The sequence below is a fragment of the Condylura cristata genome, unplaced genomic scaffold (genome assembly GCF_000260355.1).
Source record: "Condylura cristata isolate star-nosed mole 26May11 unplaced genomic scaffold, ConCri1.0 scaffold00009, whole genome shotgun sequence".
Classification (NCBI taxonomy): Eukaryota; Metazoa; Chordata; class Mammalia; order Eulipotyphla; family Talpidae; genus Condylura; species Condylura cristata.
Genome location: NW_004567110.1, coordinates 24,277,281 through 24,293,851, shown reverse-complemented (window position 1 = coordinate 24,293,851; position 16,571 = coordinate 24,277,281). Strand labels below are relative to the sequence as shown.

General features: G+C 32.9%; 1 protein-coding gene across 1 annotated transcript in view; it reads left to right on the top strand.

Annotated features, from left to right (window-relative positions):
• RIMS2 (regulating synaptic membrane exocytosis 2) overlaps positions 1-16,571 on the top strand; it is a 418,309-nt gene that overhangs the window by 51,125 nt on the left and 350,613 nt on the right. Inside the window, exons 2-3 of the mRNA XM_012723001.1 lie at positions 12,491-12,523; positions 12,924-13,010. Coding sequence (XP_012578455.1) covers positions 12,491-12,523; positions 12,924-13,010 — 120 coding nt within the window. The remainder of the gene's footprint in view (positions 1-12,490; positions 12,524-12,923; positions 13,011-16,571) is intronic.

Sequence of the window (16,571 nt, the reverse complement as noted above, 5' to 3'; positions counted from 1 at the left end):
TTTATTACTTTAAATGTAGTAACCTTACCATCTCTTGGGTCTCTTTACTTTTCCTATTAATGATATAGTTATCTTAAGTATTTTTTTACATACATTGAACTACATACTAGTGTTATACTTTTTTTTTTCAATTATCAAACACAATTTAAAGAACTCAAGAGAATGGCATGCCAGTTTTATCTGAATACTTATTTTTTCTATTGCTTTTTCTTTTCTTTCTTTTTTTTTCTGACCATGTAATTTCTTTGAGAAGCTGGTGGATGACAAATTGTCTTAGTTTTCTTTCAATTGAGAATGACTTTTATTTCATTTTCATTCTTAACAGATATTTTCACTAGTTACAGAATTCTGGGTTGACATTTCTCTTCTTTCAGCACTTAATAAATGTTGGCAGTATGCTTTAGGCTACCATGGTTTCTGATGAGAAATCTGCTGTAAATTCAAATTATTGTTCCCCTATTGAAATCATTGTTATACCTATCAATGCGTCATTTCCCTCTGCTTTCAAACTCTAAGATTTTTTTCTTTGTGTTTAGATTTCACAAATTTGATTATGATGTGTTTCAGCCTCAATTTTTCTTTTGGTTGTGGTGGGATTTATTTTATTTGTGGTTCACTCAGTTTCTTGAGTATATAGGTTTATATCTTTCTCCCAATTTGGGTGTTTTCAGTTTCACTTCTTTAAACATTTTTTCAATCTTGTGTTCTCCGTCTTCTTTTTTTCTGGGATTCTGATAAATGGATGTTAGATGTTTTGTCCCCACACCCTATTTCTAACTCCTTCCCCAGGTTTCTTAGATTCTGTTCATTTTTTTGGTCTGTTTTTTTTTTTTTTTGATGTTCAGATTTTCAATTTGTATTGCTTTTTCTTAAAGTTTACTTCTCCTTACTGTTCACCCTAATTTAGCTATTGAGTTCACTTGATGAATTAAAAATAAAAAGATTGTTACTGTAATCTTCAGCTTTAAATTTTATACTTGCTTCTTTTTTATGTCTTTCATGCTTTTGCTGAAATTATCTGTGGTTCCATTTGTCTAAAGAGTAGAATTGCCTGTTGTTGCCTTTTTATGATAGCTGCAATTATGTAGAATTAGTCAGTGTTTGTGTTCTCACCATTAGCATCTGTTGATTGTTCTTTTCATTTAAATTGAAATTGTTGTACTGTTGGATATGGCAAGTAGTTTTTGATTATGTCAGGACCTTTAATACATTATGTAATGAGACACTTTTATTTTAGCATTTTTTCAACTAATTTAGGCTGGCCTACTTTTTTGGTTGTGGTTAATGACAGTTTAACTTTCAAAGTCTTTCCAGTGTTCCTGGTTTGTCTCAGTTATGTGTTTTCCAGATGCCAGTCTGAAACTTGGGTGGTATTCCACACCCTATATAGTTCTCAAAGCTTTTGCTTTGATGATTTTGGTCAACTTTATGCATATAGATCTACCCAGGACTTCATATGTTGATTTAGAAGATCCTTTCCTCTAACTCCCTGCTTTCCTCTAACTCCCTGTTTTCACTTTCCAGTTGGGAGGGAGTGGTGTTCTGCCTCTTGTACTATGGAGATGGAGGACAGGATTCTGTCCAAAACCTCTGTGGTTGCAGCCCTAATAGATGAGTGTTCCCATTTCATTGTTGCAGGACAAGGATGCAAGACAGGCTCTGCTCAGAGTCTTCAGCTGGGAAGAGGAGCCTACCTTATGTTTATAAGGTGAGGATAGAAGACAGTTCTTCTCATAGTTCTCACAGCTCAGGTGGTGGTACTGTCTTGTCATTTCGGGTGGTAGTAATAGGCAGGACTCTGCTTATGATCTTTGCAGCTCTAGTGCTCAATGGGGGAGGAGATTTAGTTTTTTTATTCAATAGTGGTTGCCTAAATTAGGGCAGGTATAGTCAAAGTGTTTGTTTTTCTGCACTGACCCTTTTTGTTTTTGGTCCTTTGACTAGAGGTAGTATGCTTGTGTTGGAACTTTATTTTTTGTATGTGCCTGTTAATGATTCTGGACTGTGGGTTTTCTCTAGCACTCTTCAGATATATTGGAAGCAAAATAAATAACCCCCACCTTGAGATCTGACTCCTAGAGTTTTCCCTCTGAATCTCAGGTCCACATTATGTTCATATTTTATTCTTTGTCTTTAGTGTTTTATTATAGTTCCTTTTTGAAGTTTTTGGGAGAGTTTTAAAATTATAATACTAGAAATAAGGTAGAGTGTATTTACTTCATCGTGTCTGGAATCTGACATTTCTTTTTTATTTTCTCACTATGTTTATCTTGGCCAATGCGTTTCCATTACCTATACAAAATATATAATTTGGCTATCATACTGGATTAATTGAAAAGAAGTCACTGGTAACAGTGGACTGTGAAATTCTTAGTCTAGTTAGTATGTACCCTATCTTTGTAACGTTGGAAAGACAGGACTCATGAAAAGAGTTGGAAATTAGGTACCCTGTTATATAAAGGAACAGATATACTTGGGTTTTACAAAAACATTAGGTTAGCATAAATTTAAAGCATCTACAGTATGTGTGTTTACTTTTCTACACAGAATAAATGATATTAACTGATTATTATTCTGTTTTGGATTGGCTAGTATTATCTTACAGTAAATGAAATCTATAGTACACCATTATAAAATCTAACATTTCATTTTATTTTTTTGATAACTACTACAGAACACCAGTATTTTCCACATTATGATACTGATGTGTACTTTATTTAAAATTATTCAATGGTATCATTTTTACTTTAAATACTTGTTCAGGATGATTTTAAACTTATCTGTAGTTTTGTATATTGTATAATATACTGCATAATTGTAATAATTATTTCCTGATGTCCATATTTTTGTAATTACAATTCTTTATAAACCCAGACAATTTTTTTTTGTTGTAATTTTTGATATTTCCTATTTTGGTTTCTGCTTGTACATTGCTTCAACTTCAGTAACTGCCCTATTAATTTTCTACACAAATCAAAGGAAAACTGGCAGGAGTGAATGATTGTAATTAGTTGGCAACAGAAAAAGGATGACAGCTTTACAATCATGGTTTCTTATGAATTGATTATCTTCAACTGATAAATAAAAATTCAGTTATTAAACATTCAGCAGCTCTCTCTCTTTTTTCTTTGCATAGAAGAACTGGGATATAGGCCAGAGTGGTTGAGGGTGAGAGGATTCACCAGAGACAGAGTGGGGAGCAGAACAGGCAGACTGACTGAAATACAGGGGAGCTAAGGGGAACAGCAGGCAAGGCAGGAGAGATCTGCTGTGCCCTTTGTGGGCCAGCTCCCTGGCTGGGATCAAACTCAGGCTGTAGTGGTGATAGTGCTGACACTTTACTGCTATGCCACCAGGGAGGCCCCAGCAATTCTTTTAATAGAATTTTTCTGAACATTTTCATGATTAAATAAATATATTAAAATTGATAGTTGCCCTTTGTGCTTCGACAAGGTGCTACCTAAAGTATTAAAATACAAGAAAATTTGTAATTCATTCACTTAATGTTTAATACACATTAAATTATTATATATATGGCAGGTTTTCCATTTAGTGTTGGAGTCACAAAGACAAATAAGACATGGGCCCCTATTTTCAAGGAGTTTACACTCTAGTGAAGGTGATAAGTATACGAATAATCAACTCTAACAGTAGTATATGTATATAAACTATACACACCTATGTGTTAATTAAATATGAATTTCTGTTAGAAGTGTGGAATAAGATGTTATAAAAGCAGTAGATATTACCTACACATTTAATATATTTGTTAATTATAACTATTGATATCAACTATATATACAGTAATCTGCTAAGTGTTTACGGAAAAACATTATTTTTCTTACCTACTCTGCTTTTGTGTGTGTGTGTGTGTGTGTTTTATTGTTGTGTCCATCAAACTGATTTTGGTAAGAAGATGTGATTTGTTTGACTATGTTTGTTCTAGTTCTCAGTATATTAAATTGGGTTATATTATTAGAAATGATCCTGCTTTTGTATAGTATTGATTAAATGAATTAATGCATGGGGCAGAATTTTAGAAACTTTAAGTTACTATGTTAGTATAATTTATTTTTATGCTCATATCTGAATATAAAGTAGAATTTATTTGCATTGATACAAGCAAAGCAGAGTGTTCTATTTTCTTTCAGCTTCAGTGGTGTTTTGTTCTGGAATGTGGTCTTGGCTTAGGAAGTGGGCTCTTTAAGGGAAGGGTGGTGTGTCTTATTTACTAACCCATCCTTAGTGCCTGGAGCTGTGCTAGATATATTAGGTGCTTAAAATATATTTCTTAATGAACAGTTTTGCTTTGCAGTTAGGTTTCCTTATGATCTGGGGAAAAAAAAAACCAACAAAAACAAAACCTCTTAGTAATTTACATGGGTATCACTCTTCCCACACAAACTTATGTAATGTAGTATTGTATAATACAGGATGAACAAGTCAGATAAGCAGTTGGAGCAGGACATATTAGTTAAACGAATGTGACAAAATATAAATTAAATTCTTTTGAAAAATATAGTTTAGGGATCACACCTGAATCCTTTTCTTTTCTAGGCCCCTCTACATTCCTCTCTCTAAACAGAACAGTTATTTTCTGTATTCTATTTTATTTGTTTTTTAGTGTGCCCTTATAAATGTGCTTTGCTTAAAAATTAAAAATGCAGATCAGTATAAAGCTAAAAATCACTTAGGAGATTCATCTTCAAAATGAGGATAGTAATAGTATCTATACTTGAGTGATAAGGCCATTAAAATGAGTTAATACTTACACATTATTTAGATCAATGCCTGGTACACAGTAAATCATGTAGCTGTTCATGTGCTAATAAAGTCACACAGATGAATGACATCTTCTATTCACATTACACTTATGCACATAGATATCAGATTTGATTATTCCTTCAAGGTTTTCACAGTGATAGCAAGGAAATAAAATTCTGATAATGAACTTTTTTTAGTGAAGCAGAAATATAATCTCACTTGTTATTCATAGAGTAAATAGCATTAATCAGTACTCAAATATAGTTGAATTTCATCTTGTAGATATGCAGGATTTCTTCAAACATTCTTTAATGCCTTTTTAATGTTGCACAGATCTCACGGCAATATGTTGCCTATCACCTTGGCTCATGGTGTCCTTCCTTCAACAGACATCTTTAATTTTAATACAGTCAAATGCATGATTTTTTACTTCATTTTGATTTCACTAAATTTTTATTCAACCCAAATTGTTTGTCTTTATTTTAATGTCAGCTTTATAGTTCACATTTAGCACTTTAATTCAACTTGAACTGTCTTTTCCTTTAATGATGTGAAGCAGGGCTTGTCAAGCCACAGGCCAAACTCAATTCAAATTGATCACTTATGGATTTTTAAGTTTTAGGTACTTAATCTATAGGATTCTTCAGAAGCAGTTTCCTTTAACATCAACTTTGTCTATTCTGGATTTAATTAATTATATTTTTTCTTTCAATGATTCTTGATCATTGAGAAGATCCTCTCAAATACCTTGTGCTGAAAGGCAGATACTGTTTATTTAATATGATAAAACCACCTAAAGAATGAGGTCTGAACTTAGTGTCCTCATCTAGTCCTATTTATTTATTTATTTATTTTTGTTAAGCTAAGGAAAACTTTGGTTTGATTTTGCTGTAACAAAGAAGAGAAACAACATTTGTTGAGATGCCATTATGTGCAAATCAGTGCACTATGCATTTCTATAATACTCTAAACATACAGAAAAATTTAGGGGATAGTTAAAGTACATAATATACATTTTTATATGTTTCTTTATTTCAGTGCCCATTTTTACAAATGGATTATAAAATGGTTATGTAACTTGCCAAGTAGTATACACCGGTGCCTGCCTGCTTGACTCCAGAGCTGATATCTTTCCATATAAAAACTGACAAGAGCAAATGGAGAGATCATGTTGTTTCTTATGAACCTCCAATATGTCAGATCAAATTCTTACCATCTTTTTTTTCTTTGAGAGTATCTTGTGGATGAAATACAGACTATCCTCTGTTCCTTCTGTTTCAGAAAGCATCATATTCCCAATGCTCTCATATCTTGTGACAACGGGTCCTTTTGTCACCCATCCTGTTCAGAATAAATAACCTGTGCTATGCCAGCCCAGCATGGTTTATGCGGTTACCTCCTTCCTTGGTGTTTTTAGTAATTTCATCAGGAAAGTATATAAAACATTTTAGCCAGTGCAAATGCCTGAGTGACTTGGGCAGTTCCCCGACTACTTGGCCAGCTGCCTGTAGACTGTGCTTCTTTTGATAGCAGAGAAGAAATGATAGAACAACAAATTAGCTTTCTCAAGCAAGATTGCGATGCGGGATCATATCATTTCTCCTCTAGTGAGCCCCACAGAAGATTGCCAAGAGATGTCGAAAGATCAGAGTATATATACATGCAATTTATTTCTGTCCTTCCAGAAACTCTTAAGTCTTTGTGATGAGAGCAGAAAGAACTTGTTGAGCAGCTGTCCAAGTACCCTTGTTGAACAGGTGTTGCTAATTGTAAATGCCTCTGGGGAGGACTTGGAAGATGAATTTTACATTATATTTGTAAGACTTTAATCTAGAAACTGCCTGTAAGCATAGGGCGCATGGATGGTTTCTTCTTTTTCAACCAGATGGTATCTTTAAAATGCTATATATATTTAATTATGAGAAAACATAATTACATTAGAAAAATTTGGAGGAATAGACAGGTAAAATAAAATCATCCAGTCTTGTCACTCTAATAGAAATAGTAGTAGTATTCTAATTTAATCATAGAGTTAATTTCCAGATATTTTAATGTCTTTTCAGACCTATACATTGTGTTCATGGGGAATATTAGTAGTTTTTATTTTTTAATTGACTCTTGGTTTGGTATCAGAGTAATAATGCTACTTTATGAAATAAGATGCAAAATGTTCTCCCTACTCTTTTTTGAAAGTGTGGTTTTGTGATATATAAATATCTGTGAAAGATACATCTATTATTATTTTTTAAATTCCTTATGTGTTTGAAGCCACCTGAGTCTGGAGTTTTCTTTGTGAAAAAAGTATTTTTTTTGCAAGTTTTTAACTTACAGTAAAGTTGCAAAAGTACAGAGAATTGCTGTACCCACTACTTTTTTTTTTTCAGTGTTAACAATTTGCCTAATTTTGGTGTTTTAGCAAGACAAATAGCACTGGTATATTTCTGTTAAGGTTTTCTCTGTCATGTATGGTTCTGTGAATTTTGACAAACACATGCAGACATGTATTTACAATATGGTATCACATAGAAGAGTTCCAGTTCATTGTCAGCTCTTCCTTGATGTTAAGAGGAACACTTTTAAATTCTCATATTTTGTAGGATGTTAGTTGTAGGGTTTTTTTTTTAATTGAGGAAATTTTGTAAATATCCAAAAGTTTTTCTCATGAACAGTTGTTGGGGTTTTTTTTTTTTTTTCAAATTCCTTTTCTGTGTGTTTTGATAAGATCATATGATTTTTTTCCCTTCTTTTGTTTTTTTTGTGATGAGTTACACTACTTGAGTTCTGAATGTTGACTGCACACTTGGGGTAAGTCCAACTTGGTCATGGTGTACAATTTTGTGCATTGTTGGATTCAGTTTGCTTGTATGTTGTTGCTATATTTACATTGTGTTCATAAGAGATATTGATTTGTAACTTTCTTTTTTTTTTTAATGTTTGGTTTTTGTATTAGGCTGATGCTGCTCAGACAGAAAGTATTCTCTTGGCTGCATTTTCTGGAAGAGATTGTAGAAGATTACTATAATTTTTTCTTAATGTTTGTTAGAATTAATATACGCAACTACCTAAGCATGGTAATTTCTATCTTGAAAGGTTTTTCAACCTTTCAATGTATTTAACAGATGTACACCTATTCAGATTATGTCTCCTTGTGTGAACTTTTACAGATTGTATTTTTCAAGAAAATGAAGAAAATAGTCCTTTTTTAAAATCATAGTTATTGTATTTCTGGACATGGATTTGTTCTTAATATTTCCTTATTATTATTTTTTTAATCTTATGGAGTCAGTAGTGATAAATTATCTTTCCTTTGTGGCATCAGTAATTTGTGTCTTCTCTCTGTTTCTTATTAACTTTCCTGGGGATTTATCATATCACTGGCCTTTCCAAACAAGCAGCTTTTGGTTTTGTTGCTTTTGCTGCCTGTTTCCAGTTTTAAATTTCTGCACTAAATTTTTTTTTTTAAAGTAAACTCTGCTTTTTTTTTTTTTTTTAAAGATTTATTTATTTGTGCATACAGAACTGGGGTACAGGCCAGAGGCTCAGGGGCGACGAGAGGCTTCACCAGAGACAGAGTGGGGAGCAGAACAGGCAGATCTAGGAAGTACACTGCTGAGGGGAGCAGCGGGCGGGTCAGGAGAGGTCTGCCGTGCCATGTGGTCACCTCCGAACTCATGCGGAACTGGCTTAAGCTTCTCAGTGCTGTGCTTGAACCCTCTGCGCCACCAGGGAGGGCCCTCTGCACTAAATTTTTAAAAAAGATTTATTTATTTATGCATATAAGCGCTGGGGTTCAGGCCAAAGATGTTGGTACTGAGGGGATTCATCAGAGTCAGAGTGGGGAGCACAGCAGGCTGATGGAAGAAGTGCACTGCTTTGGGGAGCAGTGGGTGGGCCAGGGGAGATCTGCCACGCCATGTGGGTCAGCTCCCTGGCGCTATGGCTAGCTTTGTAGTGCTGTGCTCGAACCCACTGCACCCACTGGAGTCCGATTTTTTAATCCCTAATAATTTTCCTCACCCTGTAGTTGACTTTGAAATTGACATAGATATGCCAGCTTTCCTTTCCTTTATCAGCTTAGTATATCTTTCTCTCTTTCTTTCAATCTGTATGTGTTTTTATACTAAAGTGGATTTTCCTGTGGACAACACAATATTGGCACTTATTTTAAGTATGCTTTGATAGTGTCTGCCTTTTAATTGGTGTATTTAAATCATTCACATTTGAAGTGATCATTGATATTATTGGACTAATAGCTTTCATATTTATAATGGCTCCATTCACTTTTCATCATTTCTATATTTTGTCTCATACTATTTCTTTTTCTACTCTTAGTTTCAGATTGTATATGACTTGATGTAATTTTCTGTCTTCCCTTAGCATATGAATTAAATAAAAATCATATATATACACATCTGTTTTATTGCGATAACACTGGTTTACAACATTGCACATGATTTAGAGATAATACTATACTACCATAGGAGTAGTAGGTACTATAAGTATCTTATAACAGTATACATATTTCTTTTTCTTGTATCTTAACAGGTATTCACATTTATTTTACTTATTTTTCAGCTATAACTGCCAAATCTAATGTTACTGTTAGTTAGAACAAACTATTTGTTAGAACAGTTAAGAATAAGAAAAATCAAAGAGCTCATTTCACCCTTCTCTAATGTTTTTCCTTCTTTTATGTAAGTCTGAATTTCCAACCTATATTGTTTTTTTCTCCTTGAAAAGCTTTTTTTTTTTTTTAACATTCTTTGTAACACAAGTCATCTTCAATGACAAGTTCCCTTAAATTTTACTTGAGACAGTATTAATCTGTCCGTTACTTTTGAAGAATGGTTTCACTGGAAACAGAATTCTGAGTTGGTGTTTTTTTCCCTTTAACACTTTAAATGTTTCACTGTACTTTTCTTTTTCCTGCATGGTTTCTGAAGAATTCCTTTTTTGCTGTGTGATTTATGTAGTTAAGAAAATTCAGAATTAATAGACTCTCAGTAAGAGTCTTTCTAAGTTACTTTCTCTCGAAGTTGGAAGCTTCCATTGATTCTACAGTTCTGAGATTCAGCATAGAGTCTGCCATTATTGTCTAGGTGGAGGTCACAGATTTCTGTTGTTTTTTGTTTTGTTATCTCTAAATCTTATTGTCTATGGTCTCTATTTTTGTCTTCCCTCTGGTTTTGGTTTTGTTTCCCTAGAGACTCCTTACCAAATAGTGTCTAAAGCACACAGTTCTTTTGCTGTAATCTTTTCTTAATATTCATGAGCTGCATTGATGTGCTGTAAGGTGTTGATAGAGGAGAGGCAGTCAGTAAGAGTTGGATATTTCTCCTCCCCCATGTGGAAGGTTGAAGTGGGTTGTGGTGTGGAATGTTTCTTTTTGAATATTGAAGTATATAATAGGGTATTTACCATTACTGTGTGTTTACCATCCTTGGTTTTGTTTAAGTTCCAACTGGTTAGGCACTGGTGAGATATTTTCCCTTGAGGTTAGGATTAAAGAACTATGGCAACATTTTAAAATGGTTATTTTCCTCCTTCGACTACTGGATGCAGGGGGAGATTTTTCTCTCATCTTAACGGTGATCAGTTGGTAGGAATCCTAGAGATAAAGCGTATGGAATTGTGGTGGTTTGCCTATGACTGAGACCCTATGGAAATTTAAACTCTCTGTGTAGTCCACTGGGAGTCTCTAGCAATTAGTTAATTGCGGTTAAAAGTGTTCTATGGATTCTGGTTCTAGATGTGGGTTTCTGCTTCTGGAACTGTATTTTGGGTTGACTCTGTTAATCTGCATCTACTTGTCTGTTTCTCTAGTTTTCTGGCTCTGTGACCTAAATTCTAAGAAGATTTTTGATATTTAGTTTATTGAGACTTTTTTCTTGTTGTACTAATGGAAATGATGATTTCCAAGCTCTTTTTGTACCAGACTGGACAATGGAAGCCTCTCATATTCTTACTGGAATGCAGGAATATAGAAATTTATTCTTAGTATTGTTAGTACTTTGTCAAAGAAATGTAGGATATAATTACTTTTTCATATTAGTTCTCAATGTGTGTTTTATGATGGCCAAACTTTGAGGTTTGATTTTATCTAAAATATTAGAAAAAGAAATAATTTTATATTTGATTATATTTAAAGACAGGAATAATATTGTAGTATGTATAATACATATTTTGGGGGGGGAAATTTGATACAAATATTTGTATATTTCATAGACGTTTTACAAAACCATGAGGTAATAACTGAGTATGTAATTAAAGTTTTTGTCAATTATTTTTCTTCAAGTGAGGGTTTGAAATTGAAAACTGATTTGTAGATTGATAAGATTAAGTTTATAGTAAAGACGTTTGTTGCTAATTAAGACTAAGATGATTCCTTGCAGTTTCACTCTGTACTTTTTAAAACAGATCTTTTCATTTCATATTTACTTCAGTATTTTATTTTTAACATTTTATTTGGTTTGCGCAATCTTGAATTGTACTCCATCTTGATGAGCTGTTTGGTTATCTTTTTTGTAGTATTTCTATGGAACCTGGCTCATTTAAAATGTTACAAGATTTTTATCTTACTCTAAAAGGAATAGTTATATATTTTCAAAACAGACCCCAATTTTACTATAATTTGCTTGTGTTTATGTGATATTGGGTACTAAAACAGTCCTTTATTATTAATCCATTATATAACTATGTTTAAATGCTAAGTAATGGATAAAACTATTAAACTTCCTGAACTTTTTTGGTTAATATAGAGTTACAAACTATCAACTATACTCATTCATTGAGACACAGTGATGTATAAGGGTATATATCGTTTCATTTATTGTTATATCTTTAAAAAATAGGAACACACTGGAAAAGAAAATTTAATTCTCAATGTTAATACAACTTTCTAATGAAAGTCCTAGATTTTGGCAACCAATTATAGTTACACACTCCTAGCCTTACTCTGGGGAATAAGAGTGCATCACAGATAGACGAGTCATACGATTACCTCTGGGGATTATTCCTGTCCTAAGCACAGCAGTCTAAGTTTCAGAGGCATCCTTATACTTCTGTATGATCTTGATATATCGTTTAAATATCCATTGCTATTTCAGTGAAACATTAGGTTAATTATAGTTTAAATGCATTTTTAGTCTGTAATAGTTACATGAATAATTTATTGTAGCTTATGAATATTTTAAATTTAACATACATGCTTATTTAGTAGCTATTTTCAGGTAGAATGAATCCATAAGCTCCTATTACCTATAGCTGCACCTCTGAGTAGTACATAAATTCATCTGTAATTCTTTTAAAATACAGTTATAAAACCCTCAATTTTGTTTAAAATAATTATCCCTTCAGCTATATTAAGGAAGATACTAAAAACATGAAAGAGGAAATCTGTTTATCTTCAGCAAACCAAATGTAAATGCTTAAAATATGTGCTTTAAAATAATTTTTAAAAAATATTCATTATTAACATCAATAAATATATGCAGAAAACCTGAGGTCTAAGTCATGGAACCATTGGAAAAGCAGTGAAATTTTAATCTCCTAGTAAGACAAATGATTCAACTTTTTGTGTCAAATTAATTAAAATGTATAATTCCAATATAAAACAAAACATTAAGCTTTTCTCTGTACCAAACTTCCTTTTTGCTTGGCCACAAATCTGTAGGTAGATATTTCTTCCTAGTACAGTGCACTCAGTTGTGCAAACTTATCTTTTTAGGGTCAAAGAAGAACACAAACCACAACCGACACAGTAAGTAAATGTATTCAGAGTGCAGCAGGCTTGACTCTGTACTTTGCCACACATTCTGCTTTCTGCACCTTGGATGGTATTAGCTTATACTAATACTGGATAGGCTGCAGCTAGTGTGTCTTCTGCTTTCTGACTCTCTGGCTTGTAAGAGAGCTGCCTGCAGCTTCTTACTTCATCCACACATTGATTGGATGTAGTTTTTTGCTGCCTGCTTGTGGAGTGGTTAAGTGTTCAAACTTAATTTCCCTATCTTCTGACTGCCTGGATGGTAATTGAGCTCACATTTCCACTGGCTGTAGCTTTTGTGCCTGTGTATTTTTATTATTTTGGGTAAGAAAACATTTGACCTACTTTGTTATTCATTTGGTTATTCAGTCACATTATTTGCTTATTTAAACAGGTGGTTTCCCTTTAGTGGGATCACTGAACTGGTAAATAACGTTCTTCAGCCCCAGCAAAAACAACAAAATGAAAAGGAGCCCCAGACGTAAGTAAGCTGATCTGTATAGACTAAATATTATCTCTGATAGAATAACATACTCAAGAGTATGTATTAAAATACTTCCCTTGGAATAGCATTACTCAGAAATGAAAACTATTAGATTATGAGGTTGATACTTTAACCTTTAACTATCCCATGAAAACTTAAAAAGAAAACAAGGATAATTTGTAGGGTAATGTAAATGAAGAGGCAGTTCTCCCCCGAATTTTAGTATAAATAATGTGCAGTAAAGTATCCAGTGTAGTATCTTTATTTTATATTTACTCTCTCTCAAGTAATGTGATATGTCCCAAAGTGTCATTCTTTCAAAAATAATTGCAGAGGACATTAAGAGGTATTAACCCCTCAATTCAGTCTTTGGTTAAATACTTTTGTAAAGATTCTTTTGGAAAAGTTAAACAAATTTCTTTATTACAATACTTCTCTGAATATCTTAGTATGTCCAAAGGTGTTAGAACATTCAGTGTTTACTATACTAAAGTTATTTGATCACTGTTTGCATTGAACATTTCATTAGGTTACAAAACATAATTTGGGAAATGCAGCGATTTATTCTTACCTTGACCTGGAACATCAAAAAAATTCAGTTTCATCTAGTTGGCAGATAAATTCTTACTGTTAAAAAATTGTTCACATCTATTTTTTAAATGATGTACAAAAAGTATTGTGAAGTGGAAGTAGCTCTGAGAAATGAGAAAGACTCTATTTCAATTCCAGTCTCCCTATGATAACTGAAATCTTATTCTGAATTGTTTTTACCAGTCAGCTTCTGTGATTTTTAAAAGCAGGTATTATATCCATGGAGAAGATGGTTTGGTTGTAGGAATAGGCAGATTGAGAAATACATAAACTCTAAGAAAAAATGAGAATGAATCCTTTGATTTCTATGAGGAAATATTTAGAAAAACATTTACATTTTGTGTCATGCAAATTAGTAGTAGAAAGTCTTTTTGTCCTATCATTGAGTGTAATCTTTTCATCCATTTTAAGTTACCTTAAAATGGAATGCCTTTTAAGTTTCCTCAGTGTGTCAGTTGATATAACACTAGTTGATTTATAGTTCTAAAATTGGAACTGTTGCTGCATTTAAACTAGTTGAAGTCAAGACTGTCTTCTTTACTTATTCCCACTGATTTTGCATGTTTTATACTTTTTTGACACAAGGGAACATCATCTGTGACAGTTTTCAGTGAGCAGGGTTTGGGGACACATTGTAGACCAGTGTGATTGCACTATGAGGGACAAGAGGAAATGTGGCTCATTGGAGGTTCCAAAGTTAGGATTCAAAGTTAGGAGTCATGTTGCCATGTTTTGAGGAATCAGAGTCAGCATGAAGAGATGTTGAGTATAGAGGAGGACTTAAAAAGAGGCTGCTCAATGAATCGAGTGAGTAAGAAGTGAATATTCTACAATTTTTAAAATCTATTTTAATATTATGTACTTTAGGGTTGTTTTCAGTTTGGGGCTGTTATAAATAGTGCTGCTATATATGTTCCACTGTCACTTTTTTTTTTTTTACTTTGAAGGACATTTTGTAGTTTATAAAATGAAGTATTTTAGCTATTTTTGAATGTTAAAGCTGCTTACAAAGTCAGAGTCACTGTGCTTCATTACCCATTTATTTTTTTGGTAATCAGTCTATTTCTTGAACATGCCCTACTTGATGTTTCAGTGTTTTTGCATCTGACCAAGGAAAGGAGAAAAGGCATTGCAGGAAGAGAATCAGCACACAGTATGATAAGATTTGATTTGTATTTTAGAACAAACATTGGAGTTACAATAGACACCTCGGGAACTATTTAGAAGTTTAGATTGAAAGAACTACTAACTAGGATGATCCCCTACATGGCATAAGTTTTCTCTCTTAATAATAAAAGGACAATAGTCTTTTTTTCTCAGCAGCTTTCATACTTTTTAAACTTTCACCCACAAAAAAAAATACATTTTGTACTATTACCCAGTATACAAATACTTACATAGAAATATATCTATGCACAATAGAAAAAATTGTTGTAAGAAATGCTTACTTGTACACTTTCCATGCTCTGATCTATTCTGTTTCATTATAAGTTTGTGGCTCTTGGCCAGCTAAATTGATTTTATGTCCCAGTATTGGTTTACATTATGCAGTTGAAAAAGCATTCTAAAATATGTGACTTCATTTAATAATAATATTCATTAACCACATGCCATGAACTTGAGAAACACCACTTGTATCATTCCCAGATAAAAAATCACATTTAAATCATATTTACTTGAATGCTTGTCTTCCTAATAAAAGTCATTAGGTTAATGAATTTGACAGACTTGTCCTGGTAAAGGAAAAAAAAAAACTATAAAATTGGATTGAATCTTGGAAAAATAATTACAGTTAAGAAGAGTGAGAAATATAGAAATGTTTCATTTCATATGATTAATCTGATACATAATTTTAGTTTCTTTAAAGAGAAAAACATTTCTTTAACGGATAAACATTGACAACAAAGAAAACTTCAAATTCTAATTTAGGCTGTCCAGAGCATGGGAAGGCAGATGCTTCTATAAGAAAGTCAACTTCAAACCCCAATACAAAGACCACATAAAGGAAAAGAGACAATGCAGGTCACCTTCATTTTTTATCTCACTTAATTGCCATGGTATCTATATAAAGTCTTTATTAAAATCCCAACTTGAAAGATGTAGACATAGGTACTCAAGCTAAGTAACTTGCCAGCAGTCTCATATAGCTGGTAGATTTTGAAACTAGCACTGGACCACGTCTAAAGATAAATCTGTATTCCTTCCTGCATCCTCCCCCCATAGATTTTCTTGAAATACTGAATATTTCTTGCTTCTTCAAAATGACCATTCAATTTTAATAAAGGCATATATTAATTAATTAGTTAATTAATATCAGCAAGACACTGCTCATAAAAGATAAATGGTCCTAGGTAGACAACATGCATGGGAATATTACATTTGTGAGTTGCATGAATATGGAGATATGTTTTGAGAAACGTGTCCTTAGACAATTTTGTAAACACCACCAAGTGTAATTATATGAATTAAAAAGGCTTCTCCTACTACACACCCGGTACCACCCTCATATATGTGGTTCATCATTGAATTGTCATTAAGTGATATATAACTGTTTACAGATACAACACGAGAGAGGTGTTTGACTCTGCTTGGTGTGGGGATCAAACAGGGTATTGAAATCTGAGCTAGATCTTGAACTGAAAAAGAAGTGTATTAAGTGAAAAAAGTAAATTGTTTTCTAGTTGATAGAATAGCTAGAGTTCAAGTGGAAAAGTTAGAGGAGGAACAACCATATACTACTCTCTAAAGTAGGGTTCAAATTGTAAGTGGTTCTGTATATTAGTAGTTCTGAAACCATCAGATTCTTTGGCCCTCTTCCACAGTTTTATGTGCATCGTGTTTGGGTAGATTCAGGAAAACTGCACTATTACAGAAAAAAAAAAAAAAGCCTTCCAGGTAGCTTTGACTTTAGTAAGATTTGGGAATCAGTGTAAAATGTCATGCAAGTTTATTTCACTAGTTAACAAC